This window comes from Hippocampus comes, unplaced genomic scaffold, assembly GCF_001891065.2.
Source record: "Hippocampus comes isolate QL1 unplaced genomic scaffold, H_comes_QL1_v1.1 scaffold37, whole genome shotgun sequence".
Taxonomy (NCBI): domain Eukaryota; kingdom Metazoa; phylum Chordata; class Actinopteri; order Syngnathiformes; family Syngnathidae; genus Hippocampus; species Hippocampus comes.
This window is the reverse complement of record NW_017805535.1, coordinates 372,817-386,103: the sequence shown is the minus strand read 5'-3', so window position 1 is coordinate 386,103 and position 13,287 is coordinate 372,817. Positions and strand designations below refer to the sequence as shown.

General features: G+C 41.7%; 1 protein-coding gene across 2 annotated transcripts in view; it reads left to right on the top strand.

Moving 5' to 3' along the window:
• smpd3 (sphingomyelin phosphodiesterase 3) overlaps positions 1–13,287 on the top strand; it is a 59,831-nt gene that overhangs the window by 29,090 nt on the left and 17,454 nt on the right. The window contains exons 2-4 of one of the 2 annotated variants that reach the window (XM_019878258.1): positions 2,012–2,649; positions 3,471–3,722; positions 3,825–4,899. In XM_019878258.1, the coding sequence (XP_019733817.1) occupies positions 2,348–2,649; positions 3,471–3,722; positions 3,825–4,899 (1,629 nt within the window). In that variant the 5' untranslated portion in view covers positions 2,012–2,347. Of the gene's footprint in view, positions 1–1,969; positions 2,650–3,470; positions 3,723–3,824; positions 4,900–13,287 lie in introns of those variants that run through there. The other variant, XM_019878259.1, reaches the window with a different exon arrangement.

The following is a 13,287-nucleotide window of genomic DNA, read 5'->3' as shown; positions in this document are numbered from 1 at the left end:
GTTCAGAGCTGTGTGAGATCATGGCGTGTGTGTGTGTGTGTGTGTGTGTGTGCGTGTGTGTGTGTGTGTGTGTGTGTGCGTGTGTGTGTGTGTGTGTGTGTGTGCGTGTGTGTGTGTGTGTGTGTGTGTGCGTGTGTGTGTGTGTGTGTGTGTGTGCGCGTGCTTGCATGTGAGGAAGGCAGAGAACAAATCCTCAACAGCACACTTTAGGAACATTTCAACACCAACATGGTTCAGCAAAGTAGGTGAATTTTGCCTTCTATAATTCTACACACAAATTAAAGGTCATCATCATACGGCCAAATAAATTACATTAAAGTTTTGTAGTATCGGTACTTACATTTCAATTACATATTCGTTATAATTCTTTTCAACCACGTAATCACCTGATTTCCCGCAAAAAAGGTGCCATTTAGGGTACTACTTGATGATCCAGAGGCATAAGCAGAGGAGCTTTGAGGGAGAAAAAGGGATGACTATTCAATGGGCTAACAGAGGCTCGAGGAAAAGGTATTTCAATTTGCTGCAGTGACATAGAGGGGCTCAATGTTGTCAAGGTCCCCAAATCCCTCATGGCAACCCTGGGGATAACTCAAGGGTTTTTTCGCTTAAATTGAGTCTGCCATTATACTCGTCGTGTCCATGAACTCAGGTTCTTGTTTTGAAGACTTCTGGCTTCAATTCAGGCCTCATGCAGCTTCTGTATAAGTTTTGCTTTGTTCTTGTTTTTACATATCCTGTACTTAGTGAAAGAGATGTACTGCCAGCAGACACATTTGATTCTGTCTTCCACAAAGGGAGCCGCGGCAATGTTGGGTTAAACCACTGTGTCAAAATCAAGGCCCGGGGGCCAGATCTGGCAAGCCACATCATTTTATTGGCCTGCGAAAGCAATTCAAGCATGTCAACTTCCATGATGCTTGCTCAAGTCTGAATCAAAATTTCAAATTTTCATATATAATGTAATAATTAGAATGTTTGAACAATATTTTTGATGATGCCATCTATGTGTTGTTCGCTGTGTATGTAAAATGTGGATTTGGTTAAACATGTGATATGGTTTCACAAAATTCACAGCCATAATGGCCCTTCAAAGGAATCCGGAACTACAATGTGTCCTGCGACAAAAATGAGTTTGACACCCTTGGGTTAAACCGTCACAGCAAACATTTTTTTCTTTGGTACACGAGCCACTCCCTTGGCAGATGAAGCATGATTTCTGACAGAAAAGTGGAACAAGTTCACCTTTTGACTTATGTGCTGCAGAATAAACAAAGGATGTAATTTATTTTTTATCAAGTTATTTTTTCGTTGTTTGTTTGTTCTTTTTTTTTAACTTGACAGACAGAATTGAATAAATCAATCACATAATTTCAGTGTTTAAATATGATGCTAGATTTAAACAGTGAAATTGCATTGCCCATCCATCCATCCATCCATTTTCAACACCTAGAGCCCATCCCAGCTGACTTCGGGTGGAAGTCAGACTACACCCTGAACTGGTCGCCAGTCAGTTGCATGGCAAATGACCATTCACACCCACATTTCACACTCTCACTGAGTGGGACCCGATCCCATGTTGCCCGTGCGCAAGTCCGGCGTGTGTACCACTACACCATCAGCGACTACATTGCATTTTTGTTCAATAATTCCAGTTATAAACATAGAATTGGACAAATTAATGAAGAAATCATGAATACTAAGTACCTTACAAAAATAGATACAACAATCCTATTTTTCAGTTGTTATTTGGAGAGCTGAAAATTGCTACATGTTTACACACACACACACACACACACACACACACACACACACACACACACACACACACTCGCATACATATGTACATGTATGGTACAATACAAAACGGAATGTTCTGATTCCCTGTTATGACCAAAAAACACACACAGCATTAATTTTTAAATGCAGAAAAAATATGAATTATGTCATTTATTCCCCTCCCCCTCTCTGTTTCTCTCTCTTGCTCTCTCTCTCTGCTATCAATTTGTAGGTCCTGAGAAAATGGTGATGATAAGTGGCTTCCTCATGAGGTCACTGGAACCCTTGCAAGAATAGATCCATCGTCAAGGAAAACGATCCTATCATGGCCACCTCCCGCTACCAGACTAGACTAACTTCTGTGGATGGTATAAATGCCGAAGACAACCTATAAACATTAAAGTCCAAATCATGTAGTGCAGCTTTTACCAATTTAAAGGGACCTTTCAAGATTTTTGTTGGCTTTTACTCTTTCAGATCGATGCTTGGGTAAAGAACTAATTATTTTGTAGTCATTTATCAGAGTGTGAGAATAAAGTGAAAGAAGTTTGTAATTAGAGAGAGAGAGATGGTCCTCCACATCACCCCTTACTCCAGTTCCTGTCTTCACTTCCTGGATGGCTTGTCATGGAGCCTGGTGTTCCCCTGTTACTGGCTCTTGGATCAGCTCCTGGCCTCCTGCCTGGCTACTTCACTCGAGAAGCGCCAGCGTTCTCAGGACCCGTGCTCCCTCCTCACTTTGTGTGTCCTAATAATGGCGCCTCTTTACTTGCTCCTGCTCCTCGCCTCTCTGCCTTTCGCTCTGCTGGGCTTTGTCATCTGGGCTCCTCTGCAGGCCATCCGTCAACCTTACCTGTACACCTACCACAGGTATGGAAAATGTGCACATTTAGTGTATTGTAAGTTGTCTCCGTCACACATTTCTCCCTTAGTGTTGATCTCCATTTCTATTTCTACTAATTGGTCAACTGCTTAACATGCAGAGTCACACAATAACGTCGGTATTTTGTAATACTACACCCACTGCATCGTGTGAGTTGCATACCAACTAATGCTATTGTGAACCCCATAACATTTTTCAAGTCAAGTACCCTATTTGTGTTCCTCTCAGCTCGTTATTATAGTTTGCAAAGTAAAAGGATGTACCAAAAACTTTCGATTTTGTATGATCACTGTGACATTGCTGGTTTAAATCTCTTCAGAGTTCCAATGCAACTGGCTAATTTAGTCAACGAATTTGGAGCGACAGGCAACCACAACATTATTTTATTTCACATGAATCTTTGTGAAACAAGTTCATTATGCAGAGATCTTAGCAATTGGATAATAAGAGCAAAGTAACAGTCATCTCGTTTTCACTGTTCTGTGACTCTGACTGTTTAATCGAGGTAAGCAATCGGTGTAAAATGTTTGCCAGTAAAGTCTTTCAATCTTTAATCTTTTAAAAACAATGTAAATAATTTGTTGTTGTGTATCAACAGTGCTAGTACTGAATGGGGGACAATACAAAAAAAAAATCACGTGTTTATGAAATGTCAAAATTCAACAAATGACACATCAGCCTTGATATGAACTTTTACCAGAAAAATGAGACAACAAAAAAGTATTTGGTATAGTATTTGTGGGATACTGTAAAGGTTATAAGATCAAACCTGTCTGTTTGTTGATGTAGTTTTCCCTGTCTTGTGCAGACTAGAAAAGCGCCAAGCTGAGCAAGGCGATGCTGCACCAGGGTTTGTTGGGGTCAGGGACTGGAGACCTCAGGGCAAGAGCTTCTGTTTCTGCAGCGCCAACGTTTGCCTACTGCCCGACTCTCTGGCCAGGTTCAACAATCTTTCGGACACACAGAGGAGAGCACGGGAAGTGGGCAAGAGGATCAGAAATGGTGCATGTCGACCTCAGATTAAAATCTACATCGATTCACCAACCAACACTTCCATCAGGTATGTAGACGATCTCAGGTTTACTTTTACAGAAAAGTAAGTTATGTGTCTAAGATACACTAATGTTTGTCATTCTTTCTCTTGGTGTGTCTCAACCATTAGTGCGGCCTCCTTCAGCAGCCTACCCACAGGTTTTCGCCGTACCTCTTCCTTGGACCAGCGGCCAGATCAGACACACATTGTGAATGGCCCAGCAGACACTGAAAATGAGCCACTCGCCGAGTGTCCCATTCACCCTGCAGGCGTTACAGACTGCCCGGTTCATCCATCGACAGTAGTTCACGGAACCTCTGAATGCCCCCTTCACTCAGATGCAGGAAACACAACAGTGGACTGCCCCCTACACTGTGTGGAAACCAACAACAGCTCAGACTGCCCTTTACATGCTTTAGTGCAGGTTCCAGAATGTCCAATGCATTCTACAGGGGCACATAGTGGCCCCGGTAATCACGACTGCCCCATGCACGGAAAAGAGACACATGCTAATCATGACTGCCCCATGCACGGAAAGGAGACACATGCCAATCATGACTGCCCCACGCACGGAAAAGAGACACATGCTAATCATGACTGCCCCACTCACGGAAAGGAAGCACAGGCTAAAACCTCACCAGAGTGTCCACTTCACACCTCAGGTGTTCAAATCAGCATCAGTGCCCCTGAGCCAGACCCCCATCCAGAGGAGGCAGAGACAGGGAACCATCAGTCAGGGGAGCGGGCAGGAGGAGATGTGGGCAGCATGACCGCCTCAAGAGAATCTCTCACTCGGTACCAAGGAAGCGATGGTTGCGTAATGATATCGTCGAACAACACCCTCTCTCACGTGCCTCGCACCTCAATATTTAAACGCCCCGGTAGAAAGCGCCGACACGGAGATGAGGCATTCGATCATGACATTTCTGCATTTTTTCCTGCCAACTTGGATTTCCTTGCCCTTCAGGAAGTGTTTGACCATAGTTCAACAACACGACTGCGGCAGCAGTTACATCGCTACTTTCCTTATGTGCTGAGTGATGTTGGGCGGTACGGCTGGAAGGGATGTTGTTCCAGGTTCAAATTCCTCAACAGTGGCTTGCTGCTGGCTAGTCGCTACCCAATTCTGGATGCACGCTATGAGTGCTACCCCAATGGAAGAGGAGAGGATGCACTGGCAGCCAAAGGAGCCCTCTTTGCCAAGGTCAGAGGTTTTATTCTCTTGTACATTTTCTTTTAGCTCTGGTGGAGTGTTAGTGTTGTGTTTGCTGTCATATCTGCTTTGATTAGTTGGTTGTATAAAAGTTGGACGTGAAGGAAAATCTCTTTGGAGATGTAGCAGAAATTTCAGTTTCCACAATAAGAAAAATTATCTCGGCTACTGCAAAGTAATAATGTCCCCTAATGCATTTTCTGTAACATTTTTCCTGATTAGAGTTGCATGAAAGCTAGAGCCCATCCCAGATCATTTCGGGTGAGAGGGTGAGACCAAGACAAAGCAAAACATGTAATACCAGTACAAAGTTGAGGCATAATTTTTATTGTAATCGCTAAATTCTGAAATTTGATCAGTCTCCTGGCCTTAATTTGATGGTACAGAGGCAGGCTACCCCTGGACTGTCTGTCAGGACCAAGACGAAGCAAAACATGTTCAGTCCTACCTCGGTTTTCGGACATCTCTGTTCTCGACCAGAAAATTCGAGATTTTTACGCCTCGGATTACGACCGAAAATTGGTTTTCGACCGAACTAAGCAAACCTGAAAACGCCACTCGACTCCTCTCGGCTTCCGGTTTTCGACCAAACTGAGCAAATCCGAATACGCCACTCGACTACTCTCGGCTTCCTTACACGAGGAAGTGACGCTTCCTCGTGTAAGGAGGAAGTCAAAAAATGACCCCCCCCCGACCCCCCCCCCCAAAAAAAGCCTGTTGCTGGGTTTATGTGTGTACAAGGTAACATTGTTAAATTGCATATTTTCTTTGTACATAAAGGCTCTTCATTCTCTTGGCAAGTCATGATAAATTTGATTTTCTCCCTGACCAAGTTCGTACCTGAATTTACCTCTACGCTAAATTCAAATTCCCCTTGCTCCCAAGTCAGCAAGCCTACTCCTTTTTTGTCTTGGTCTGGACGGTAAAGGAAGCTAGCTGTGTTGTGTGTACCTTTGGCCCCAAAAATTGCAATGATATTGTTGTCCCACATTGTTTTTATTTCATCACTCTGTGTGCATGGAAACTGCATTGACTATCTGGAAATGCGTCGCCAGAAAAGCTCGACATGTGTTTAGTCTGACCCTAGCATTAGTCTTCGTCGACACACGTGGACATCAGTTTTGGCCTCCTGTTCCTCCCACCAAATGTTTTCACTGTGCATTGGTGTCCATGCGAGAGCTCGGATTTTACAAATCGCTCGTAAGCGACAGGTGTGCACGTGAAGCTACTGTGTACCATTCCAGTATTTCGGTGCTGCGCCATGATAACTGTTGCAGTGTGTTTGATTGTACCGTTCAACAATAAATGCTACTCCCCGTTTTTTTTCCACTTCACCCAAGCGGTGCCATATCTGAAGCTCACTTGTAACTCAAATTTTGTCTCCCTACCAGGGCTTGATGTTTTTTTTTTTTTTTTTGCTCACCAGCCACTGTGGGTCGTGGTTTCCCAGAGTTACTTGCCACTTGGCATTTTCACTACCAAAAATTTCATTCATGTCATTAGAAAATAGGTGTCATGCGCAACCACGTTCTGCATTCTGTCGAACAGGTCAGAGATAAAGATAAAAGTGAAGATAAACAAAGGAATAAAGGGTGTTGATAATTTGTATGTAGTCACATCACATCCAAACAAAGTACTATACAGACATCTCATCATTTGATCATCAGATCAAAGTTTATCTATTATATCAATATACTATATATTCATTTCAAAGTGGCTGTAGTGGCAATGTTCGCATACAATACAATACAATACAATACACATTAGCTGAAATTCACCCTCATTTGGCCGGTCAGCAGGTGTTAAAGTCAAGTTCCGTCACGACACAAAGCACAAAAATCTAAATCACGCAATGGCCCGTCAAAGAAACTTGAGGTAGCTGTAAATCAATGGACCACTGCATTATTCCATGTCAGTTTGATTGATCCACTGCCTTCCTGCACCCAGACAATCACATAACATTGTAGCTGTGACATTTTTTTTTTTTTGATACAGCAAAAATGTGGTTGAGGAAGCACGCATCAGTCCTCTGCTCTCACCAAAATAGCCATGTAGGACTTTTAACTTGGTGTCTACAATGTTTTCAATAGACTTTAATTATTAGAATAACTCTCTTGCCTATTAAGAAGGGACACGATTTTCTGTGCATGTCTGAACTCTGAAGCATTCTTACTTGATTGTAATTCAATGTTTCAAACCAGTCCGCAGGAGATTCCTCTATAGACAATCTGAAACCTCTCCGTTCTTTTATTCAGAGAAGTTCAGTCATGTTTCCCTTTGCGGTCAGAAGCAATGCAGGATGTTTTTACTTAACCACTGCACTTAGTGCGAGAGCGCATCAGTGGCTTCAGCATTAAGGAAGAGTAGATTTGACATGACATGAAGTGCAGTAGTCTTAATGAGGTGAGGAGCCACTTCGAAAGTTGTGTTGCATAAGCACGGGGAGCGCTGTCTTGATGGCATGACAACCAGAGCATGAATGTGGCATCAAGCTGAAGGATGGAAATGTCTTCCTTCCTCATTTGGATGAGCCTTTCTGTATTCAAACAAAATATACACTTTCTCCAAAAGCAGTAAATGTTAAGTATAATGACACCAGCGAGTGTCAATAATGCAGTGTGTGTTCAGCTTTTTTTTTTTTTGTGCATCCATGTTTCTGAAATTTCTGTGTGAGATTATAGTTACGTTTACCATTAGTGATTACAAAAATAAATAGGATATACTGTATAGATGTGATCTAAATCTAGAATACAAAATTGTACGTTTTGTTTCAACAGAAAGATTGACAAGGTCTGAACACAGACCGGTGGTGTGTGGATCCGAAAAAAAAACGCAGACTCAGATAAATACCGCTAACAAAAGGTGTTTATTTCAAGCAAAGCAAGAGACCGACAAAGTAGTCGTAACAGTAGTTTAACAAAAATCGCTGGTGACAAAAAGCCAGGAAAATTAAATGAGAAACAGAACGCGTTTGCAAATTGCAAGGAAAGTTACGCACCGAAAATTCACATAACAAAATGATAATCGTCTAATCATGCGAACATAAGAAATAGTCAAAGCTAGATGAACAGATACTCAAAAAAACAAATTTAAGGACAAGGAACGCGACATGGAGCGAGCGCAAGAGGTCAAGAGGTCAAAAACAAAGCAAAGCAGAATATGACAAAGATAATGTTTCAGTGTGTCTGGTGGGATTCAAAAGATTAGAGGCAAGAATGTGAGTGTGTGCAACTGATAAAATGTGGCTTTCACGGGCACCGTAGAGTCTCAAGTTGTATTTCTGGAGATCGGTCTTCTTTATAATGGTCTTGGTCTGGTCTCCGAATCGAAGGCATTTTTTTCAGTCTCGGACAGGACGAACTCCGTATTTTTGAACAAGACTGGTTGAGACCAGGCTAGTGTTACTCTGATCAGTGAGCAACGTAGAATGCAGGTGCTGCATTCCCAGTGTCGCCTGGAGTGCCACGCCCCTTCCACGCAGAGAGTGGACGAAGACGACTGGAGATGCAGCGCCTCTAATTTTTTTTTTTCTACTTGTCAACAAACTCATTAGTGTGTTATGTATGCGAAAATGCTCTGTAATGTGCAAATTCTGTAGCGCGCTGCGTAGAGAAATTGCCAGCATAACGTCCAACTTTTATCAGTACAGAGGACAGCCAAAATAACCATTAAATTAACTATCCTTGGAAAGTTACAATCAAAATATCCCATTCTATGGCAATGAGCAAAAATAAGCTCTTTTCGTCCCTCAATTGTTTTTTGCTAACATTCATAGCTAAGGCAAACATTAATTTTACAGCCAAGTTAGCTTGTAGTGTTTCATTTCTTGTCTCAGTGGCGATACTCTCTCGTCTCGATAATTTTGGTCCCTGGTTGGTGAAGTCTTCAATACACCACTAGTAGAGTCTCAAGGTGGTCAGTACAAAGAAGCAACAGGAAATGGGATTTCACTTTTACAGTGCTGTTCAACTTTTGATACTCATCGTGTTTTAACACTATTTCCTCATTTACCTACTGATGATGTCACATCAGGAGAAATTGGGGGTTTAACATCTTGCTCAAGGAGAACTGCAGCATGGTCACAAGGGTTGAGGATCAATCCCACAACCTTCAAGATGGGAGAAAACCACTCTACCACTGAGCCATGCTGCCCCCACACCTGAAGAGCTCATCTGTTATAACTTGCTTGTCATGGAGAAAGTGTGAGGAGTTGTACAAGATGGCCGTGATTTTGTCCTTCAGCTTCCTGAGCCACAAACTTTACTGTGAGTTTTCTTCCTCTGGGCCAAACCTCAGAGTGAAAAATGTTTCGCCAAGTGGAGAATGAAGTCTTGCAAATTGCCACAGAGGCGCCAAATGTCAGACAAGCTTGAAAGCAGGCAGCTTACTTGGCCTTTCCGTCAGATGTGTGTGCTACTTTGACAGAATGTGAGGTGACCATATTGCAAATGATGAACACTGCACTTTCAAAGGTATGTTTTTTATCTTTAGATTCCCATTAATGGCTCAAACAAAAAATATTTGGACATGGAGTGAATCATATTCAGTTAGGCTCAAGAAGGCAACACTGCAGGTGGTGTGGGCAAGGGCACGGTGAATGCCATCCCACGACATTGCCACCTTAATGAGCCTTCTGATGTCATCATTCTTGATGCAAACCCACAAGGAATAGTGCGCTGGCCACCACATACAGCAGCCCGCTGCAGCTGCTCTCAAGAGATCTGCTCTCTGTCTCTTCCCAAAGAGGGCATTTGCATAAATGCAACCAGTTCAGTTAATTATTATTAATGTTTACTACACCTAATTGCTTGTGTGATTCCACCCTCACCACTATATATATATATATATATATATATATATATATAATTTTTTTTTTTTTCCTCCCCACCCCACAATTTGGGAGTCATCCTGACCTTTAATCGTGGTATTAGACGGTCCAGGATAAAAAGTTCACAGGAGCAGACAAATGCAGTAGGAGAAACCTCGGACACATGCATAGCCATTTTTAATATAACTCACCTCCAAAATGGGTGTGGTACCAGAGTGGAAGTTGTTTTCACGGGGAACAGGAATGAACAGAATTGGGGTTTTTTTTTGTTTTTTTTTTTGACTGTGGTTCACAATTTTCTCTGTGGTAGTGAAATGGGACAGAAGTGAAAATCCACTCCCCTGTCACCCTCAACCCTGTACAGTACGTGGCAGAGGGGTGCAGGAAGAGGTCTAATCTTGTGTTGCTGTCCAAAACGAGAGTTGGGAATTTGAATAGTGTCAGTCTCTGGGTTGGAAGGAATCCAGTTCCTGCTGAGCTCGCTCCACATGTTCATGGTGGTTGTGGCAGTAAGCACAAGTCCGCGTTTGTGAGTGTGTGTGTGCATGAGCATTTGTTTCCTTGTGCCCAGAAAGATCCTTTCATATACAACTCCAAATGAAGACACACTCACACACAGTTTGGTTGCTGACCGACTCATCCTTTTAGTACTGCTGACTGTCATTGCAATTTAAAAGCTGGCCTCTCATATTCGTGGTCACTCCAGGCATCCCCTAACAAGCTGGCAATCATTCAGCTGGCCCCGTAATGCAGAGTATGTCTTCACGCCAACTTAAAACATATGTAACTCTGAAACGAAACATATACTGTGTTCTACTGTGTAATAACGTGTTCGGTAATATTATCTGTGTCACTTTTGTTAAGGAAAGTACAAATGAATAATAAAGATCATTAAGTTGATAATATATTGAGTTTTAATGTGGAGCCTGTACCAGCTTTCCTGACATGCTTCGAAATGATGGTGCAACTTAAAGTGAATAATACTGACTAATGACTAACACTGAGGCCTTCACATTTTTATCTGTAAAAATTTAGTGCATTTTAAAACCTTACCAACTACTGAATACACTACGCACACGAGCAAGAGGAGTACTATGAAAGAATTATTTGGAAACAAAATTCACTTCTCTCAAGTGTCAAGCTTTTTTTTTTAAACACAGAAGACAGTGAATCAGATGAGTAAAATTTGTTAAAAACAATCCGTGCTAAAGAAAATTAAAATAAATCCTAAGTATTGGTTTTATTTGTTGTTTTTAGTAACCTTTAGAGCGGCACGGTGGTCGATTGGTTAGCACGTCTACCTCACATTACAGAAGTTCAATTCCGGGCCCAAACCTCTCTGTGTGGAGTTTGCATATTCTCCCCATGCCTGCGTGTGTTTTCTCCAGGTACTGCGGTCTCTCCGGTTTCCTCCCACATTCCAAAAACATGCAGGGCAGGCTGATTGAACTTGTCGCCAGGTGTGTTTGGAAGTGTGAATGGTTGTTCGTCGATGTTCAGGGTGTACCTGCCTGCTGCCCAAAGACAGCTGGGATTGGCTCCAGCACGACCCATGAACCCTGTGAGGATAAAGCAGATCGGAAAATGGATGGATGGATGCAACCTTTATTTATTCAAAACATTTTGCTTACTAGTATGTAAGTTAAATTACACTTTCTCCTTAATTGGTGGCACCAGTAGGACACAACATAATTCTCCAAAGGATGGGTGGTCGGGCTGGTCTTACTTAAACACACTTTTTATCCACACAATGGAGACAAGATATGAAACATTTATGATAAAAATGTTAATTTAGTGTCAATCGATTTATTGCTAACAGCCAACTGAAGGCATTTCGTAAGGGTGGCAGCTTGCACCACTTGCTGCCCTGTAAAATCGCAGACAGAACTCGGTCCAAAACCCAAAATATATTTTTTTATTGTCCAGTTTGACTTGCCACCGTGACACTTTACATCAACCTGCAGCTTTATTTTGATCACGATGGAAGCTGCGCATCACTTATGGATTTAGTCTCCGGAAAATGGAACCCATGGGCAGCACATACTCATAATCATAATTTCCCCGTGGATGTATTTTCCTGGAGAGCAGCAGCAGGGCAGCTGCATTTCTCAGAATTTTATCTTGTGGAGAGATAATGGATTAGACTAAAAGAGAGAGAGAGAGAGAGAGAGAGAGAGAGAGAGAGAGAGACAGAGCTTGAATATTAATTAAAAATGTTTCCCTGTAGAGGGAACCAGTGCTCAGTAATTAAAGCTTTTCAGACTCAACATTTATCCCCTCTTATAATTATTTCTTCCGTGTGTGTGTGTGTATGTGTGTGTGTGTGTGTGTGTGTGTGTGTGTGTGTGTGTGTGCACGTGCATGCGCGCATGTCTGTTTTAAAATGTGACATATTTTAACTTTTCTATTTTTAGGTGTATCTGAAAAAAATGAATGATCATTCATTTGCAGGATTCTGCACAGTATACTGTAATTTTTCCGAAATTACAAAAGATTGAAATGATGCGATTTGGGGTTGACTGACAGCCAACAGCACAACTTATCAGTCTGCGAACCGCTTTGTTTCATCAAGGCAAAAGTAAAGTGATCAAGCTTGTGGGAATAATGAGAGATGAAATCTTGGCTCACTCCTCATGTGATGTTGATGTGCAGGTAATTAGTGACAACCGCCTTGGGCCTTCGCTGATTGAGGCTTTTGTAATTCAGCTTGATTTGGCTTCGAGTGTGAAGTCGCTGCTCATTTTCACATTTTCTCTTCTCTGAATACCCTGTAATGAGAGATACGTATCAAATACAATGATTTCAGAACTCAACGAATCTAGCAACATTTAACATTTCTGATGAGGGCTTTGTTTGTTTCTTTGCAACACTGGTAACTTTTTTTCAGGATTGTTTTTCATGAACTTAAAACATTCGAGAGTTGTTACAATATCACATCAATGGAAGCACCTGCTATGATAGAGAAGTGATGAATAAGTCTAATTTTGAACCAATGTTATCATTCAACATTAGAGCTACTATCAGTGGCGGGCCGTGCATTTCAACCTAAGGCCTTCAGTGACGTCACATACATACACAACATAGGCTCGTCAAGCAGCACTTAATTTCAGGAGCATTTAAAACCATCAAGTATGCATTCACAATTAAGAGCAGGAAACTAAATTTACAGATAGTCAAAAATAAAAAGATGATTTAAAAATACGAAATAAAATGCCACCCAAATTACGCTGTGTGATCTTAAACAAGTCTGTTCAATAAATTGCGCAATGTCGCAGTTTCATACAAGACACCAACCAAACAATAACAAACAAACTATTCTTTGAAAATAAACAGATCATTTGCATTTTCAAAATCGGCGATTCAACAGCAAATAACTGAAAATGTTGAGCAGCTGAGATTGAATGAACTTTCGTGCACGAAGGTGACTACAATGCGCCATTATAAATTGCAGGTGAGCAGATTTATTTGATACATTTTTGTATCTTTGTCATTTTATTTCGTTACCATGAATTTAATACTAACGAAATAAAATGACAAGAAGAAATGTAAAA